Source organism: Nicrophorus vespilloides, unplaced genomic scaffold, assembly GCF_001412225.1.
Source record: "Nicrophorus vespilloides isolate i.1.1-1 unplaced genomic scaffold, Nicve_v1.0, whole genome shotgun sequence".
Classification (NCBI taxonomy): Eukaryota; Metazoa; Arthropoda; class Insecta; order Coleoptera; family Silphidae; genus Nicrophorus; species Nicrophorus vespilloides.
Window position 1 is genome coordinate 89025 of NW_017098211.1, and position 22055 is coordinate 111079.

The following is a 22055-nucleotide window of genomic DNA, read 5'->3' on the forward strand; positions in this document are numbered from 1 at the left end:
ATTATGGCTTTTTGACCTAAAATAAATTTTATTGAAAACAAAATTGTATTGGAACAAAATTTATTGACTGAAAGACCAAGGTCTATAGATAGATGTTTTTATAGGGTTTATAATTTAAATGTTTTTTTTTAATTTTATTATGGTACACGAGAATATATTGAATATTTATTCAAAGTTTGCATGTTCGAAAACTGAAATCTTGTTCAGAATTTGTCAATTATGGTTTTGATTTATGTTCGAGAAACGAATTCCAATGAACAAAACTATAAAATAGTTACTAAAATCTTCTTGAACTGATTACCTATTCAGGAACCGAAATTTTGTTTCGAAAGCAAATCATTTTGGATTTGGATTTATGTTCGAGAATAGATTTCCACTGGATATGCAAAAATAAAACAGACAATAGTTACTCTAGTGATTTGATTTGAAATTGTCAAGTATTAGTTCTTTTTAATACATTGCGTTAAACTGATATATTATAAATACTTCTGTATTTGATATAGATATGGTAACAAAATAAAAGAAGTTTTGTCATTTTGTTGCGTTTAACAATAGGAATTAAACAAAACATAGATAATGCCGGATGGAGGCTTAAATGCGATCAATAGGTTTCGCGCGAAACCCAAAATCCCAAAATGGGTTTGGCAGATGGGCGGCACAGAATTGCGGGTGTCGAAGCCCCTGGGCACGGATGCATCACCGCGGGATTATTATAAGGTCGACGTCGAGGTGTACGTAACGCCGAGGAGGAGATATCAAGTTCCTTAATCGGATCAATATTAGGGCTGGTGGCTTGTTGAATCACATAATTGTATATGGCGGGAGGGGTTTTTGCGCCAGGGTTGCTGCAAATTTTCAGGTACTATAGCTGCCTGTTTGCGTGTATATGTATATGCTTGCATGTTCGTGTGTGTGTGTGTGTGTGTGTTAGCGGAAGTAGTTGCAAAGAGGGGTGCTCCGTTGGCGGCAGCGGCGGTGGTGGTGCGGTGGCTCATAGAATAGGGATCAGATCTACATCTGGCAGAGTGTGGGTCTACTGCGTGTCGGACGCGCACACGCTGACAGATACACCTCTTGTGCATCGGTGAGTGTGTATGTGTATGCGCGCTTTTATATGTATGTATGTGTGACAGTTGTGTGGAGCAGCTTCGTGTGTTTATATGCCATATATGAGGGAAAAGGCGGTAACATGGCGGGTTGTGATGGTGGCAGTGGCGGCTATTAGCTTGGGCCCCATCAGTGCATCTCTCGGCGGGTGCGCGTTCGGAACCCCCCGACGTGCGGCGATCATGTGATACACACACACACTCGCATACATATTTCTATATATATATATATACAAACAAAATACATTTAAACCAAGTAAAGTATATGTATATATACACACACACACTCTTACCGATGAACGAAGGCACGGACAGACACACATAATACCATTCACTCCGGTGTGCTGCAGTGCGAACACCACACACAAGACCACTTTTCTCTCCCTCGCATTCATCACCATCATCAATAACAAACAACCTTCTTCCTCTCTTCGTTCAGTTTCTTCTTCCAGTAGGTATCCTCTACAACCGTACACAAACACTCAAAACTTGCCCACACCAGCGAGCATTTGTTATTATGCCATGGCTGTGTTTAGATCTTCAACTGGTAAGAGTTTCCACAACAAAAACAAAATTTCGCATCCAAAAACCGAAACCAAAACAAGAGCCTGCAAAGAAGATAAATAGATTTAAAAAAATAATTAAGAAAATACAAGACGGAAATTCAGAAACTAAACTAAAAGAGACCTTTGTCTCCGGTGCACTTGCTTCGGATGCACACGCCCAAAATCGATTCGACAAATCAGTGTGTTTCGAATTTGCCGCCGCGCTAAACCAGAAAACCATCACCGCCGTTGACAAACTAAATAAACGAAAAAAAATAACAATAAAAAATGCTTATACGATTTTTTTTTTTTTGAAAAACCAATAATAAAATTTTGAGAAAAACTAAAATTTGAAAAAAAAATCAGCACGTTATTGTTAAATACATAGTAAAACTGCATTTTAAACGTTTTTAGTATTGATTTTGAACGTGATCTGTATGTACCTAAGCGGAATATTAGAAAGTGCGAATTCTTTTATTTTCTTCGTGTTTTTTTTTGTTTGTTTCTGTTGCTCTCACGCTGCAACGGCAGGAGCAACAATGCGCGAATCAATTGAATTCCTGTCGGCCGAAAACAGTGTGAACCTGTCAACTGTCGGATGCGACAGATCGAAGTCGCGTATTGCGCTAATCGCCGTCCGTCGGCGGAAGGAAAACGAGAGGAAGATCGGTTTGCGCAAACCGTAAATGCATCGTGTCCTCCAGTGCTGCCAACTTCTTTTTGCGAGTACTCGACGAAGGTCTCGCCGGTAAATACGTTGTTGGTTTGCGGTTGGTCCGAAACGCGCGGATTCGCCCGATGACCTAGTTTTTAATTGTCGGTATGTATAAAATCTACATTAAAAAAAATCCAATATTTGAACATCAACATATTTTCTTAAATTATATCCAAGACAATTCGAAGATCCGTTCTAGTTGTTAACCAAATAGTACGAAGATCTCAACATAAAATAAAATTCATCGTATCTACCTTTCAATTATTTAATAAAAACAATAGTTGGCACCAATTGGCAATGCTGCCAACATTGGAATAATTTAAGCCTAAAATTATTTTGAAACTATAATTTTCGTAATCATAATAATAAATATTCAGTCAGAATTTTTATTTGTATAGTGAAATACTCGTATAGTGAAACATATTCAAAAATACACCTAATATGTGTTCACAAGTTTTCAAAATGATGTAGCAGGCGCGGACTTCTCTTCTCATCGTCACGTTATGCGAGGTACTCATTAAGCAAGGTTCCACTGTATATTAAAAAAAAATCTGAAAGATTTATTTTATTACCTTTAATATACAAATAATTAAATAAATTGCAATTACATTCAGTATAATCTATAAACTCATTAAACGTGTCAAGAAACGTTAGATAATTCATATATATTACGAAACATAACAAATTTATAAAGTAATAAACATATCTTAATGTGACTATATATAAGTTGTCTTCACTATTAGCGCCACCTAAATTATTAAGTATATATTAAAAAATAAATGTATTTTTCTTATATTCGTATTATATCGAAAAAAAATACAACTTCAGTGGTTGATAATATTTATATTGTTTTAAGTATTTGATTGAAATTTTACTCTAGTAAACATACAAACGATTTATTATAATAGAAAGTTAATTAGGCAAATGGCATTAAGGAATGTTATTGTAATTAGAAGAGAAGTGTTTATAAATAAACATTCTAATTGCCAGATCATCGAAGGTCTATCAATTTAAAAGAAAATAAATTTAATATTTTTAATTATATTAGTAATTAAAACAATCAATTTATCAGAGACAGAGGTTTTCTTTTTTGTCAATAAATTTTGATATCAATAAATATCTTTCAAAATACGCCTTGTTTTGGTTTGGTTCGAATTACTAGTTTCTTCTTAGTCGTAGTAATTAGTAGTTAAATGTAAATAATAGTTGTATGAAAAAATGTGTGAAATTTTCTTCTAAAAATATCACTTTCCAATTGTATAAACGGATTTATTTTATATATTTATAAATTGTGAAAATACCACCTGTTCAAATGTGAGTGTTTGTTCTTAGTGCATTTTATCATTGGTAGAGGTAGGTAACATATAAAAGTATTTTAAGTGAACTTTTGCAACTTACAAACTGTTGAATTACGAGTGCCACTTAAAAAAATATAGTATATTACCAGGATGTGTGATAATCCTAACTCATAAGGTCCTTTAAGACTTCCTATAATTTTTGTGATATACAAAAGTTTTAAGTTTTTGTGTCTTCATTTTTAATATCAATTTTGAAACTAAGATTTTTAAAAGAATAAAGAAATGCAATTATCAATAAATATTTATATAAATGTTGTAAATTACGCTTACGGTTTGGAATATTTAGTAAATGGATTTTTTTTTTGAGTAAGCAATTTTCTATGAATATCATTTCGATGAAAAAGCAGTGTCATCAAATTTATAGTTCTATACATTTTTTTTTATATATTTGAAGAAAAATGTAGATCACAAAGATAATCAGTATACATGGATGGGTGATTATGTAATCTTGGCTAACTCTTTTCTAATAAATCTTTTATGATAAGCTTAAACAATACATATTCACATAATACATTTTGATTGATCTCTTTATAAAACAAAGTAGTTAACTAATTTATCAATGCAATGTTGGCTCATACAATAAATCCATTTGACAATTGTTGAATAACTAATAACTTACAAAGTTTTGCTAGTTGGAAATTGATCAACTTCTGAATTGAAATTCTTTGAGAAGGTTTTTATAGCAAATTCTTGGTAACGTATATAGTTCATGTTGAAAGAAGCGAATATTTTGTGTGGTACTGTTGCGAAACATGGTAAAAGAGAATTTCAAGCGGTGTTCCTTATGCGACAGATAGGTTTTCGCAGCATGGAGTGTTTAGTGATCCGGTTTCCTGTTCAGCCTATCAACGAGGGGTTGGTGCATAAATATGGCGGCTTTTAGTTGGGCACTAGTTGTACACACGGATGCGAGAGATTGACTTTTGCGAGAGAGAGCTCCGATGGAAACGGGAGCGAAACGAGGACGCGGGGTGGCTGCGGAGGCGGCGGCGGCTGCCGCCGGGTGGTCGGTTGAGCCGAGGTGAGCGGCAGCGGCGGTTTTAATTCCGTCGATAATATGAATCACGTTTTCGCCGCCGCCGCCATCACCACACATGCATCCACGGAGACATTTAGATATACACACATATATACTAAATTGAGAAGAGCCAAGAGAACTGAGTGAGATGAAGGGAAACAGAATGAGAGAGAGAGGTCAAACAATGAACTCGGGAGTAGAAAATGCTTGGTAGAAGAACTTCGACGATACCCCGTTGCGTGTGCATACTAGTACTACTCTCTGGAAGATGAGAGACAATGCCCGAAACCGGTTAATTTCATCCGCGTCCTCATGCTTTTACACATGCACACAGACCAGACCAATTGCGAATTCATCTTGTGCGACGGATGAAAAGGAAAAACTAGAGTACGCGAGGAGGAAGATCATTGATTTTAGTAGGATGCGGTGTCGGAGATTAGCTTTCGCCTCCTCTACACCATGTGGTTGTAGTGTAATGCCTAGCTAGAGTAGTATGGGGTATGATAGCAAGGAACGAACGGTGTAGGGTCAAAGGTTTTCCTCGTTTTGTTTGTGCATCCCTTTCGGTCGAACGCGCGTCTCCTCTCATACACTCTCAGCTTCTCTCTCCCTCTCTTTCTCTCCGTTTCTGGGCCGTCTTATAATAGTCGACATGTATGTGTGCGAGAGAGTGTATAGTGTATACATACACTCACACGAACAGAGGAGACGTGCAAGAGAGCTACTCGCTGTTTATTGATCTGTACTCTGGGAATGCTAAAATTCTCCTCTCCTCAACCAGAGCCAACTTTACGTGGCGACGACCACCATATTGGCTACCGCATCCAAATTCATCACCTTTGCAATGCCGTGCGACGCCTCCCATAGCCGGCATTCCGTTTAACGTCGTGTGCACGCTTTTCGTCCGCCGTTGTTCAAATCGCGCGCGCTTCGTCCTCCCGTCCATTCTGTCCATCGAAGGACTCCTTGGAACAGTCGAAGAAAGCAAAGAAACAAAAAAGAAAACAATCCGAAGACTTGAACCGGAGAAATGACGGGTCGTCGGATTCAGTGGTGCTTCGCTGGTGGAAGAAATGGAAACGTAATCGGAAGCAGTAAGTCGTCATCATCATCATCCTCCTCATCGTTCTCCCATCCATATTTCGTTCAATCAAAAATGGAGATTATTACTACGCGTATTATTTTTTATTCGCCTTCAATGAAGATCGCGTTCTCTCTCGTCCATTTTCCATTCCCACTCCTCTCTGTTCGTTATTCAACAAATAGTGCGCATGTTTCATGTACACTAATTCAACGCGGTTTACATTCAGACCTTTAAACTTTGCAACATTGCAGAAAATCGCCAATCCTGTTAGACGGCGAAACGGATTTATTCTCCTTTTGCGCATCCATTATTGTGCGTTCAGCATTGACAACAGCCATTACAATTTCCTTACTGTTTTACCATCACCTAGCAACATTACAAGTTTTTTTGTTGTTGTTGTTATATAAATGACATTGAGTGTACATCTATTTGTGCACTTCGATTACGATACTTTGCTAATCGAACAATGCACATATATTATTTTTAACTCATCGTTACAATTGTGATCTCCATTTTCAGGAGTTCTCAATTGTAATCTCCATTTTGAGATCTGCTCACTTGTTTTATTATTACGGATACAAACCGTAATCTTACATACTTAATGTCTGACATTCATTTCACCTGCTATATGTAAATCTTCGTTAAAATTCAAAGTTCTGACTTTAATTTAATTTTCGTATTATTTCCAAAATATATCAATTCAGTTTAAAAACTGAAATAAAAAATGTCTATAATTTTTTACTTTTAATTTCTTCACTATAACAATGCACATAATAAGTTTTTACTAGTCATTTATTTGTATCAACTTTGAAAAACAAATATAGGTTAAAATATGTGCATGTAAATAATGTATTTATAGATTATGCTTTATCTTGATTATTTTTTTTAAGTTCATTTGTTTTTAATTGTTATCTATAAAATTCGTTAATTTATCAATTGAAATCAAATATATATTAAACTTGATGCCTTGAATAATATTTGAACATCATTCAGTAATAATATGGTAAAGCTTTGACAATGTCATTCAATTTATATGTTGTAACATGTTATCTGTAAATGCCATTATTTTATTTATTGCACAGTAAATATTGTTTGAAAGATAATCCTAAAATATTACGTGACGACAATAATCAAAAAGTGGTTTAAGTCAATAACAGTACTTTACTTAAATATTGATAGATCGATCAGAATTTGTTCATTTCAAAAATTACTTCGTTCAAACGAAAGAAAATTGATATAAATTTTATATTTATACATTTTAAGAAAATGTATATAATTAGTATATTTTAAACAATAATTAAACAATTCATTAAAACCTAAATAATAATATTTATTTATGGCAGAAAGACCTATGGTCAATAGCCTTTTGAAGCAGTTGACTTTTTGATTTATGATATTTATATTATTGTATTGAGTTTTTTTTATTTTGTATATTTACAGTTTCAATAAATATTATTAATATTTATTGAAACAATAAAAATAAAATCTTAATATAATAATAAAAATAAAATAAAAAGAAATTAGTTGTTGCAAAGAGCTGTTGGTCTTCTGTTCCAACTAAAACCTTTGAATCATTTCTATATTGAATTTGATGATTTTCGCCATTATTTTATTATATAGGTCAAACTAAGTTTTAGAATGATTTTATGCAATATTAACTTGTGTTCTTTTTAATACTTATACATTTTCATGTAACAACCGATAGAATTTTCTGATACAATAACAAGTTGTACGTATATCTGCTTGTCTTATAAATAGATGTCACAGCAAGGTGCATTCTCAGATATTTTACTATTGACAAACTTACATATTCCAGATTCAATAATTGTATTTAACTTGCAATTATATCAATTATATGTTTTAAAAATTATCAAGTTTTCATAAAATTACATTTTTTTTAAAGTATCAAAACTTATTAAATATAACTAAAAATATGTTGAATTATTTCCATCTTAGGATTAAAATCAATTAATTAAAGTAGATTTATAACGTACACAATTTGACTTGTTTAGTAATCATAAGTTAATATTTCTGAATTCCGATTGTTAAATCCACGTTTTTAGTATATATTATCTGCTGAAAAATTGTTGTATATACATGAATCCGTATCAAATTAAGATATATTTATTTATAAAATCATATATTCTAGTATTGTTGTTAGTAACCATCAATGAGATTATGAATGTCGATTATTGAACTATATTTTTTACATTTCATTGTATAATTTTCATTATTTTGTTAATCGAAACTAAAAATGGCTGCGTGCAACTAATGATAAATAATTTTTGATATGATGTAATAATATATTCTCTTCTGATTTGTACTACTGTTATTCTTTTAAATTGATTGGTTAATTCATATTATTATATAGGCGTAATTGATGTTGACAAGTGAACCACATCAAGCGAATTTCGATATTGAATTTAAATCATTTTACGACCCAAAACCACGGAATAAATGAGCATCCGAATTGGTCGTATTTACGTAGCTTTGAATTTAACATTCGACCTGTTCCGAACATTTATTTGATCGGTGAGGTGTGTGTGTCCCATTGGTGTGTTCTTTTTTTTATTTTGGTGAAACTGTACCAGAAGTACATTTTACATCCCCTTTGGTCTAACAGCGGCGGAACAAGCACCAGCACCAACCGACGTCGCCGTTCGTCCGTCCGTCTCGGAGCATATTAAAGGCGTCCAACGTGGGCCGTCCTCGTCCCTCTCTCCGCCTGGCTCACTCTCTCACCCCCTTTTCTCGCCCTCTCACCCTGTCGCTGCTCAACCCATACCTCAGCCCTTGCAATCCAGAAGTCGGCCCATTGCTTTGGAACAGCACAGAACAGAAACTCTCCGGCTCTACGAAACCAGGGGGAGAGAGAGAGAGTCCCAATCAATAAATTCCTGGCCGACAACTCTGAGCGCGCGGGGAGGGTATCACATATCCTTCCGTACCCATACGCAGCGGGCGGCAGGAAAATGGCCCCAAAATGAATCGAATTTCAGGTGACATTTATTTTCCGCCCCCACCAAAATGCGCATTATTTAAAATTCAGACTGCGTCCGCAATTGTCATTGACACGTGATCTCCGACGACGACGACTACGACGCTGTATGTGTGCGAGAGTTTTGGTGCGGCTGCACGAACCTTGGCTTCCATTCGACCAATTAAGAGCCAATTCTGTAATGCTGTTATCCTGATATCCGAACCTGCGTGCGCGGAAGGAATATACCCAAAAGTTCGCACCCCCTACATCAGTCAGTGTTTCCCAACCAGTACGGTGACGTATAGTGACACGTGCAAAGGATATACATTTGTTTCGTTAATATAAAGTGTCTATGATTACCGCCCGGATTTTAGTCTAGATGGGTAAGGCTCCGTTTTAATAATGTCACATCTTGTCCACATGAGAATACAAAAGAAAATAAATGTATGTTTTTCTTCTGAAAATTAAACAACTTCCAAGGTTTAAACAATTGCTGACTGTTTTATGGTAGGCGGCGAGCAACCTAAACCCTAATTATAACTTTTTATAACGAGTTGTGAATAATTGGGCAGTCGTTAAAAGTTTGTGGTCAGTTCGTGAAACCACTGTTATGTCGGTATTTTTTTGTGAGCGCGCTCGTGTGGTCTTCGCTGTTATTCGGCGACTAATCGATATTTGAATAATTTCAAATATAACTTTGATTAAAATTTTAATCACTCAATTTATCAAATGAGTGGATATATTATAAATGTTGTAATTAGGATTTCCAATTCTTAAGTTTTCAACTCAAGATCTTGTGAAGAATTAAGTGATTAAATGTTTGTTGTCATCTCGTGAAACCACTGTTTATATTAGTATTTTGTTAGAACGCTCGTGTGGTCTTCGGAGTCATTCGCGGAATAATCAATATTTACGTTTTCTTTTCAATAATTACATTTTTTTATTATATTTAAAACATACTTATTAGAACATTCAATAATATTTATATGAATACAAATTTAATATAATGTGAAACTTCTTACCTAATTTGACCTATATATTACTTCTAAAGTTTATAACTGCAAAAGTTTCTCGAATTGCATTCACTTTTTTTTTAAGATTTCTGGTAAATAAGTTTTTTTTATTTTTACAATAAAATTGCAGTTTTTTTTAATTTAGTAGAGATATATTTGGAGGTAATCCAAATTACTAGTTTATCACCAATTTATTATGAAATTATAGTCTACAATAATCACAGTATAAATATAACTTTAAAACATGTTTTTAGTGTATTCATTCAACAAATTGATAAGGTTCAGTTGTATTTTTTGTAGTTATGGAATTTGTATTTATCGAAAAGCACATTTAGATAATGGTATCGAATTCTAGGAAACTATCATATAAAAGGCATATATACGTGTTCGAATAGAAATATATAAAAGTTAATTTCGGAATATGCAGAATTATTCAATGTAATCCATCATTTTTATTGAAATCTGTTTAAAACTACTGTTGAATTGCAGTGCTCTTTAAACCATCTACGAAAAAGCTGAATATATTGAATTCAAACATATAATTATACAAACAAGCTTCAGTTAATGTATGGAATTCGATATTGTTTTATATACTATTTTATTGTTAATTGCAATTGATTTTATAATTAACACATAATATACATTATAATAAATGTGTGTTAAACTAAAACAAGGCAGAACTACCTATAGTCAATTACCCTTTGCTACTTTTTGTTTCATTATTATTAGTGTATGAAATACCCACCTCATTCTAAAAATGAGTATAAAATATGTGTATTATATTTTATAGGATGTTTATGTCAGAGTTGCAAGTAAATTAGACGAAAAGTTTAATAAATATGAATTATCAGTACAAATCAACGTATCAATTTTGTATAAAATCATCGATTTAAAATTCTTTCAGAATTATACTTTTTTTTTTCTTAAAATGTCCAAAAAGAAAATAAAATGACTATTATTAGAAACGAATTTATAAATTGTTTATATCGAATTCAAATGATGTTTTTTCTTAAAATATGCAAAATATTTATTTATTATTATTATAAAATAACTGCCACCTAATTGTTTACAACATCATTTTTTTTTTACTAAAGCACGGTGCAGGTGTAATTTCGCGATTTTTCAGAATGTCTGATATAGAATATTTTAAAAAATACATTCCTATGATTTGTTGTTACATATGTTGTGTTTTTTTTGGAATACGTTGACAAGATTCTATTTACTTTTCTATATTAAAATAAGCTAAAGTAGTCATTGGGAATTAGCAGTATATACTTTATGATATTGGACAAATAACTTAGCAAGTATCGCGTTATCTATCAAGTGTTTTACCATTGAAACGTTAGGAAAACGACGTGTCTGGTCCGGATTAATGTAGATGCAAAAGATGTGGTCGATTTGTGTTGATTCGACGGCCATTTTAGTAAAGTGTCGAGGCCGCAAGGTCAGGTGGTACATACAGAGCAGCAGAGCCAGAGGAGGAGAGGCTCGAGAGGATGGATAACCATACAAAACGGATCGATTTCATCTCGCGCGCGCTCATGTAGTTTATTTGTTACACAAAAGCGCGTCGTCGTCGGTGGGTGCATATAATGACTATGGGAAAGATTCGGCGCTTGGCTGCGGCACCACCAACACCAGCAGCACCGTCAGCTTCAAAGGTGGCGGCGGGAACTTTTCGAAAATTTCTGCACGAGGACCAATAGAATACCGATTGTATTTGAAATGGATGCAGCAGCGGCGGCCGGCTCGACCGGAAGTCGAGCGTATCTCGGCCGGCGCGTCGCTCTTAAAGGGGATGTGACGTTGACGGATCATGCCTTCCGACATGTTTGTTTTGAAGGCGGAAAGACACGAGATGCGATTCGGCGCAAAATCTCCCCAAACGGTATGCACACACTCACATATATACGTGTATATATATATATATAAAATACGCTCACACACATACAGAGATAAATATATACAACACGTGCATGTTGTGGAGAGGCGGTTGCGGGGACGGGAGATGGAAAGAGATAGTCGACGAGAGTGCGGGGAAGGACGGAAGGAGTATTCCCGCGACCGAGAAATCAATCTCGCCAAAAACCGATATTTGGGTCAGCTCGACCGAAACGTCCATCCCCCTCTGGATCTGTACGTATCCGGAATTCCGTTGACCGCGGTCTCCTCACCTGTTTACATAGACTACCATTAAAATATGCATGGATGTACAAACACCAAAATTATTTAACCAGCCAATGCATTTGTTTGTTCTTAACTCTTTTCTGTTTCAGGTGAGTCAAAGTTTATGCATCCCCCCATGCGCGTATCTCGCCCTTTCGGTAAGTCTCAACTGAACTTGCCTAACGTAGCTTAAGTCATCAGATCATGTCATAAAAGCAATTGAAAAATACTATTAAGAAACATCCTCCCATAATCCAATTCCTTATTACTCATCCCCCATCATCTTCGCTAACTCGCGAATCGAAGGAACGTCGATGCCGCCACGGGATTTCGATGGTTACGAAGTAATGAGCAATTTGTTATGCAATGATATGCAGCCACGCCCGAAACTGTGCTTTCCGTCTGCCTCGCTCGCTCGTACACACTATTTACACTATTATCCCCGGGATTGTGGACAGCGTCTCCTGGTGTGCGGGGGTGGTTGTATCTATCTGCTCTCTGTACGTACGTGTGCACGAGAGGGCCAGACGCTGCGGGATAGCAAGAGTACAGCAGAGTGTGTGTGAGAGAGAGGGTGCTAGGAGCTTTCCGAGTCGTTCTGCCTACCGTGCCCTCCATCCATCCGTCGCCACACCACCCGCCGCCTCCCTCGTCGGCCCTTCTCGCGTCCGTCTCGCTCCGCGGCCGCATCCGATCTCTCGCGCCCCGTGAGCCAGAGGAAGATGGAAACGTGATGGAATAGTCATAGTCAACCTTTCCTTTCATCCGACTTTGTTAGATATCGATCTCCCCCCCGGGTATAACCATCTCACTGTCTCCCTCCCTCACTCACACTCTTTTGGTTTGAATGTGTGTGAGCCGTTGCACCGGCGGTGGCGGCACACCATCCACCCGCGTTATGTAAGCCATCCCTCCAATAGATTTTTGCTCATTCCGGGGGCCACCGCGATTCTCTTCTCCCTCGGTTCTACCGTTTCCATCGTCCGGCGGCATGGGATTCCACGAAATCACCGTCATGGCCGAGAGACGTAGATCCAAAAGGGTAAAGCTTAGGAATAAAGTTTCAACGTACACCGAAGGTCAATATTCACTATTATAACTGTTGCATTCTCTCTATCTTTTATACCTGCATTTTGTTTGCTTTCAATACTATTCATATAAGATAATACGTACCCGTATATAATGCGCATGCTTGAATTAACTCGAAAGTATCTGTTTAAATCAAAATATAGAAGATTAACTCTCATTTTAAATGCTTACTAAATTTACTATAGTAATTTAACATTTGACACTCAATGCAATTTATGTTAAAAATATATATTATTTTTACAGATTTCCGTTTAATTATTAAAAGCCAGAAAAATATGTTATCAAAATAATAATATATAATTATATTTTCAATTAAAAGTAGATGTGAAGTAGAAAATCATTATAGTGCTCAAATAATAAATATCGGTATTTAAACATTTACATACATGCATTCTCCATCGGATACTTGTGCAACATGTGGCGATGATTTAAAATCTCTGAAATGAATTAATCAAACAACGAGCTAATATTTTTCGATTAAAACAAGGAGGAACTCGTATTTATTGGAAATATATTAGGATTGAAAATGAACTACATTACGTATTAACAATCATAATAATGACAAGAGAAATTAGTAATTCGATTGATTGATACAGTATATTGTATTTATAGATGCGAAGAAATCCGGAAATGGGTGAATTTAAATTTTGAAAAAAGTACTGTTTTAAATTGAAATTGATTGTGTGATTACGGCAAGTGGACTTAATCGAGAAATATTAATCACTGTTGATGATTATTATTAAAACGCATTTATTTGCGTTACGTATGCACGTTTATATTTATATATATTAATTGGAATCGATTTAATATTGTGTGTGTGTGTTATTACAATGCAGTGTGTTTAAAGTTTCTCGCTATTAATATTCATGCAAATAACAAAATATTCATGCGGATTTATTAATGCATTCGGGCGATGGTCTTGTGGTTGTTGGCAATAGCATTTTCCGATTCGAAAAGAAAAGGGCGGAGGAGGCGATTAAATGCGGAAAAATCCTGTGATCTGTGTATGGGAATTGCAAATATGGCGGGTTGTCGGCGTCTTGGACCGGCGTGTCAACATTGATCGGGGGGCGGCTGGGGGATTTGTGCCACGGTGGGCGGTGGATTGTTGGCCCCCGACGCCACCTCTTCCATCGCCTCCGCCCCGCCTGTACTTTGCACACACACACACACATATACGTACACTTGTACATAGCATATACATAGGGGGCACCACCTAAACACCCACCAGTCCCAGTGGGTGAAAAGGAGGCGGCGGTCGCGGGGAACGGTGCGAGAGACCGAGAGAGGCGGCGGTGGTGGCGGTATTGGTATGGTGCCATATAACACATACACACCTATCCTATATAAATATATGTACATACTCACACACACACATACAAATACGGCAACCGTCGGTAGGTCGGGGGTCTCATTCTCTGGTGGTCCGCCGGGGGGTGGCAAACTGCCCCCCAATTGCACTCGGCCGCCAGATGGTGGAGCAGTCGCAAAATTGCGCGAAAAAGTCTAAAAGCGGAAGCGACCCCTATTGATTATGCCCACTCACCGTCGATTTGATATGTACCAAAAAAAAACTCGTAGAGAGGAAATCTCTACAGACCGAATGATTTCTTTATAAAATCTGCATAGATAAATGTGTTCATTTGATTTACTATACAATATATCAAATCTCCTATATTACTGCCTCTAATGATAGTGAAAATCTTACATTTACAAAATAGTTTATATAGAACTTAACAATAGCGGTTTGAATTGTAACAAATGTGGTAAAATGCCGTGAAGTTTGTACTTCAAAATGGCTCAGATTTAAGAAAATAAAAGGTAAACTCAGGTAAAAAGTTAACAGAAAATTAAATTAGTAGCAGGGATTCGGTTTCGGTCGTGCAAAATCGTTTGTGACCGTGCAAAATCGCGCCAAAGTTTACGAGAATCGCTCGAAGTTAATTTTGTAAAGTCCGATCGTTTCAGTTCGCTCGTAAACTAATCGTCGGTTAAGTGATAACCTCAAACTGTCAGTCGTGATTTTACGTGTCAACATGAATTCATATAAATGTCAAGTCAATTTACTTGTCAAATTGCCGCATCGTATGGCAAATATTATGTGTAATAAGTGAAGCATTGGTATCATTTTTATTGTAATTTTTTATTGTATTTAAATAGTTTGATTAATTCAATCGTTTTTAACCATTGTTCATTTTTCAAATATGCTTGAATGCATATTTATGTGAATCATGTTAATGAAATGTTGAATTTTAATATTAATTTGAAAAAGACAACATTTCGTTTAATTCAGTTGTATTAACTGATAATTGTACAATAAACTAAACAGTGTAGATCATTATCGACCGTTGTCACAAGGATATAATTATTCAAAGCGTGATTCGCTTTACATCGACGTGATTTCACATCGAAATGTTAACAATTGCGAATGATTATAGAAAATGAACAGCTTTATTTGTCGCCAATAATGTATAATATGTTTTAGATATCACTAGTTTATACAGGATATAGCATATGGTAATTGTCAGAAAAAAAAAGAGGAATTGATTCACTTTTGATATTTGATGTTTGAACATATGCTACACTAGCTCAGGTCACTATTCCCCTGTAAATAGGCTTGATTGCAATCGAGCAAACTAAGCCGAAGGTTTTAAGGTCGATTTGAATCGTGTTCGCACATCGTTGCAACGGATTTTCACGTTTATTACACAATATCATTGCTTTAGTTTAGTTATCAACGTTTTATTTCTACGTTTTCAAACATAGAAATTGAAACATTCTGTCCAAAAATTTAAAAAAAAATATATAATTGCTACATGCATAAATTAACATTTTATTTAAAGATCTTCAAAGTATGAATTAAATATTAAATTTAGGATATGTTATTATAATTTATACAATGATCGAGCTTATTTTTGTAATTCATTAATGATAACCTTTTCGATTTTGTCCACTAAAAAATCTAGCATTCTATTGTATAATGTTTCTCAAGCATTTGTAATGCACATACAGCTTTTCTATATCCTCTACGTCATAATATCTTTTAAATTGAATTAAATTACAATCTAATTCTATATTCTATAGATATTGAATCTTTATACATCTGAATACCTTGTCACTATTAATGTTAATCGATATTCGATTTTTATTTTCTGCTTATATTTCTCGCATTACAGTCCAATACCATCTTTATATATTTATAACTAACTACACGTTGCATTTCCTCCGTTTTTGGGACGATGTAAGGGATAATACACTGCTATGCTGTTAAATACGTTTCTATTTCATCTTCTGTGCAATTCTAATGGTTGAAGAATTCTTGTTAAATGTTCTAAGGAAATATTTGCTTTCTCTATCGTGATCCATCCACATCACATGAGAGAAACTTCAGTTTGTCAGTTTTGTTTCTGTAATAATCAATCGTTGCAGATAATATTTTATCGCTTCAATTTTTAAATTAAAAATTGTATTTTGTTCGTAGCAACAACATAAATCGATACTTCAATCGACTGGCATTCCATAATGTTGACGTATTCTTCGGAAATCATAAATTGATTGATCTAAAATTGGCTTCACGTTACACAATATTTGCCTAGTAATGCGTAGTGTGTACAACGGGATACAACTCGTCAATTGTATTTGCAATTCAATTGGAATAAATGCTTCACAAGTATTTACTTAATCGCGCTGCTAGTATATGTACTTGATAATTTGATAAACTAATATTGTTTTAAAGTTGTGTCTATTTGTCAAAAATAAAATTTGTGTAAAAGTAAAGTCATTGGTTCGGAAATGGTTTTGCACGACTGAACCACTTGTTTAGTATTGTATAGTGTGAAGACACCTCAAAACGTACTCTTATTTAATTTTGGTTTTAATATTATTTAGAAATCAAATTATGTGTAAAAAAATATATCTAAAAGTAGGACACGTTACACACTATTTACTTAGTAGCTACACCACATGCTACGGGATTCACGTGATTACTCGTAATTGCGCAAGTCAATTGGAATAAATACTTGACTAGTATTTACATAATCGCGGTGCATATACTTTATAAGTTACTTGGCTAGTTTTAAGTGTGTTAAAGTTAGGATCGTGTGATATCGGGAAAGGTCGCGCGTCGTCGGCTCTGTAACGGTCTTGCACGATTGCACTTCGTTCCAGTAACGGCTCGCTCGGCTTAATTGTCCCACAAACACCTTGATCGTGTATACGTAATATGCATATATACACAGACACGCGAACCGTGGTGTAAATGTACCAAAAGAGCCTTGAAATAAGCGAGTCGCACTCTTTTGTGTGCGCGCGTAATTAAGCAAATAATAATGAAAATGTAAAAAGAAGAATTAAAATGAAAAGTAAATGCGGAGATGTACTTTGAAAATGCAGGAATGGGAATAGGAGAGTTGAAAGGAGATGGGGTTTTTCGGTGTGAATTATGGGCGCGCGCGGCGCTCTGAGGTTCGTTCTCTTTGATTCTGGGGCGAAATCGAAATAGAAACGCGTCGTATATATATGTGTTGTGTGCGTCGGGTTTTCATTGTAAATCAATTAGTTCGAAAGTGCTACGTTGCCAACGAAAGCTCTCGTTGCATCAACGCGAGGATTTTTACCTTACCTGGGGTGTGACCCGAATCCCCCTCGGTCATAACAGCTGTTACGATCCATCCAACCCCGTTTCTCTCCGGTAGTTCTCATTCTTCCACTTTATTTCTTTCCCTTCCTGCCGCGAAGAATGAAAGAGGAAGGAGGGAAGAGCGGCAAGAAAGGAATGAAAATGCTCCTCGACGCGACACGCCGGTGCGGAAAAACATTCAATCCGTAAAATAGAAAGTCGCGATTCGGTTTTTGGTGCGTTGCCAAGGAATGCGCGCTATATTTAAATGTCAGGTATATAATTGTGGTGTGCGCGTTTTATACACGTTTCGCCGCTTTTGTTTGCTTCCATTCTACTATTATGCCCATTTTACTCCATCTTCGTCTTCTCACCACGATGCGTTGCGATGCGACTGCTCTACGCGGGGGAGGATTTTTCTTTTTTTGTTTTGTTTGGTAGTAGTTGGTCTCTCGATGCTGCTGGATGGATTCGTCGTCTCCGTTGAATAGCTATTTTCGGATCATCCCGTTTCTGTTTCTCTTCTCGCACGGTTTCATCTCGTTTCCTTCTCACTCTCTCTCTCTCTCCTTGTCACCACCTGTAAATGCAATATCATCAGCCGCCACACAGAGTTATATCATTGCTGTTAACATTGTTGCAGGCGCTGGCGTGAAGATGGAGCATTTCCAGGCGGCGCTCGACCCCCGGAAACAGGAGCTCCTCGAGGCGCGCTTCATTGGCGCTAGGGTGAGCTGAAACATTCAATTTTAACACCGATTAGTTACTAAATTATATTACTTTTATTTAGCGTTTAACTTTAGATTAATGTTTTTTATATATATATTTTTTTAATTTAAATTTTTTTTTTTCGTTTGTTTTGATACTTCATTTGCGGACAATCCGTTTTGTCGCCCGCGATATGCCCGAGCTGGCAACGCCGCTAAAACCGGTCCTCTCTTTCTGGCGCACGGCAGTCGCGTATCTTGCCTCTCGATGCGAGCAGATTTAGCGCTCCGAGTATGTGTACAATAAATATGTATGTAACTCTCTTATAATGGCCGTGTGTATATGTATATATGTACTTGTTTGTGTCTCCTCTACGTGGATGTGTGTATGCACAACTTTTATAAAATGGAGTCGTTGCACTTTTACTAGCAATATCTACTACGGCCAAGTACAGCGCCGACCAAAAACGTCTCCGCGGATTTCGAACGATACTTCACCAAATGCATTCACGATTTACCTATTTTTATTACATTTATCAATTTTTAACTTTTGCTCTAATTCCGAGATTACCGGACGCAAGAGTATGCTATTAGGCTTTTACGTAATGCCATGGTTAGGCAACATCCGCTCAAAATCGATGAACAAACTTTTGCTACGCCCGCACTTGATTCACGACTAAAGGATACCACAGATTATCAAGAATTCTGAACATTTCAACTTTGGTATATTGGTCTGTACTATCCTTTATTCCTTTAGCGGATGTTAACTAGATTTTTTCAGTGCGTGTTGACTTTTATTTGTTTGTTTCTTTTGGCAACAAAGGAGACTTTTTTCACTAAGCGATACTTACCATCTTGTATAAATAAGCTATGGCACTGATGACTACGCACATCTCGTACATTACATGAAACAATTTGAAAGATACCTATAAGTGTTGAAAATTACAAAAGTTATTAATGGTTAGTAAGTGTTGAAAATTACAAAAGTTATTAATGGTTAGATAAATTAATAATATTTACATTTTAATCGAATGTCACAATCTAATAATTGATAAGATTGTTTCTTATGGAAAAAATACACAAAATGTTTATTATTCTGAACGTCATATCAATTTATTATTAATATTTTTATTTAGATTCTTTGTCTTTTTAGCGACTGAAATTGAATGAAATTCTGTAATTACTCATGTAAATTATAAACGCAGTTAGTTTAAAAGTTAGCGTTCAAGGTCGAACGGTTTAGTGCGCATGCGTTGCATTATTGCCACGACGCGTACGCATTTTAATTTAAACGCCGTTTGACAGTTGATGAGCTTCGGTCTGGTTACGAGTTAATTGATTGAGTAGAAACTAATGTAATTATGTAATTACCGGTTTTAACGCACATAAAACTGCGAGGGTGTGAATATTTAACGTGCTGTTAATTGAAGAATTATAAAAAAATAACCTTTAATTTCATTTTTTAAAATGCATACGAATAATCGTAAACATTTAAATTAGCCTTTAATGGTCATCAAAAAATAAAACAAGATTAATCTCTTATTAAACTTTCGTTTTTAGTTTTTTTTTCCAATATTTGTAAAAACAATGTAAACAATGTGAAAAAATAATTTAGTTTAAAAAAATCTCGCTAGGTTGAAGATTTATTTGCTATTTATGTTATATTTATTTTGGATTTGAACGATGTGGGGATGATCAGAAAGCAACAGAAAGAATGTTGTTTTGCTTTCGTATTCTGACAAACAATCGATAAAACGAACGCGCATAGAATTAGTGGAAACTGTAATTAGGTCAAATTGAAGAGGTATATAAATACATCGGCCAATTAAGTTGGAGCGAAAAAAAAACGCGTTGGCGTCGTTCCCTTCGAGATTCGAATGCGAACCAATCAGAGGCAAGCACATCTATAGTGCGTCACCCTTTGTCCATGTCACACAATGTCAAAAATCAATAAGTATAATTTTTAAAATATTTTCTACCATATAAAATATTAATTACATAATTGAGCACATACAAATTATTTATAATTAGTTAATATAACCTACAAATCTAAACTGTCAAAAGTCAACTTTTCAAGTCAATCTATCATAATAATTTTGTTAAAATTTTGAAAAGTGGTTTTCAACATTATTAATTAAATTAATAATTTTGCAATAGTTAAGCGACATTTGGTACGAATGGAACTAAAAATAAAAATAAGAAATGTTTTCAACTAGAATTGATATATAATAATAAACATTTCGTACCAAACAAAAAATAACTGCTACAATTTATAACTGTCAAGAGTATTTTAAATGAGAGTCATAGTTAATTTGAACAAATTGAATCACTGTTGAATAATAACTGTCGATGATTCCATATTTTTTTAATAAACATTGCTACAATAATTGCTAGTTGTGCAATAATTTACGTTGCGTGGCAACGAACAAAATCAATACTCTAATCTCTCAATGTCATTTCACCGAGGGTAATTTGATTAAATGAAATCAGTGTTAAATGCAGTATTTATTTTTTATTAGTTAATAATATTATGATCTTTGTAATTAAACAAAAAAATAACAGTGTAGCATATTTGACATACATTTTTGTTCAGAAAAATTTGGTCTATTTTTACTGCAGAGTTTTCGTTTTCTTTACACTATATTTTTTATCGTGTAATTTGGGTGCGCCCCCGCCGTTCCGAAATAACGCACCGTCGGTTAATTATAGAAGAGTTACGCGTCGCAACGGTCGTTGTTTCGTTATTTGTATACGCGTGGTCTTTTTCTCTTTTCGCCAGTTTCGACGTCTCCGAGGGAAATAAGTGCTCACCGTTTTATAATTAGATTGCGTTCTCCTCACTTCCTCCCCCATCGGGACGTGACTCAGGGATTAATCACCGAAAACCACGATCATTATACAATGTGCACAGTACAATATGACTCCATGTTGGCCCTCTGTCATGTATTTCACGAATTTCAAATCCCCAACAACATACATTCAATAACAAATGTTGTATAATCTCCGTGTTTACTGGAAAGCATCCATAGGTTTGTTAACTATTATTTAATATATGACAAATTATAAATTGATATATAAATATTGAAAGTTGTTTTGTATTTGAAAATATTTCTCGATTCATTAAATTATTCGATCAAATGCTTCATTTAAACGTACTAAGTGAAGTATTGATTAACTTTTATATGTGAAAACAACATTTCTTTTGTGTACGAATGAGTCACTAATTTCTTGATCGAAAGTTACGTTAAAATCACCGAAGAAATTTAACTGATGTTAATTAATGAAAATTTTATTAGCATTCGCCAATAAATATTGATTATTTCATATTTTAATATAACATTTATTTCATTTCTTGAGTTTTTTTGAAATTTCATCTATTGAAAGCTTCTTTCTAACATCAACATAAACTTTTAATAAAGTTTTATATTTAAGATAAGTTTTTTATTCTAATTATATAATATCCTACATTAGTAATTTAGTAAATAGAAATATTTTTAGCTTCAAAATGTGTTCAGTATTTCAGTATTTTTCATATCTATTTTCGACTCCTCAAATATCACATTATATTCTCTTACTAAAAGTTTTTTTTAGCTGTTAGAAAGCAATACAACAAAATCCTATATTGATGGAAGCAAATTTGAAAATTTGCAAACGAA

General features: G+C 35.0%; 1 protein-coding gene across 22 annotated transcripts in view; it reads left to right on the forward strand.

Moving 5' to 3' along the window:
* The window catches only part of LOC108561922 (serine/threonine-protein kinase tousled-like 2), a 109899-nt gene that overhangs the window by 51812 nt on the left and 36032 nt on the right, over positions 1-22055 (forward strand). For 4 of the 22 annotated variants that reach the window (XM_017920048.1, XM_017920046.1, XM_017920045.1 and 1 more), the window contains exons 3-4: positions 12096-12143; positions 18336-18421. The exons of 2 other annotated variants lie outside the window; for them this stretch is intronic. In XM_017920048.1, the coding sequence (XP_017775537.1) occupies positions 12096-12143; positions 18336-18421 (134 nt within the window). Of the gene's footprint in view, positions 1-1245; positions 1654-5572; positions 5837-8915; positions 9190-11779; positions 11956-12095; positions 12144-12961; positions 13065-17945; positions 17968-18335; positions 18422-22055 lie in introns of those variants that run through there. 16 more of the 22 variants (XM_017920052.1, XM_017920054.1, XM_017920061.1 and 13 more) reach the window with 13 other exon arrangements.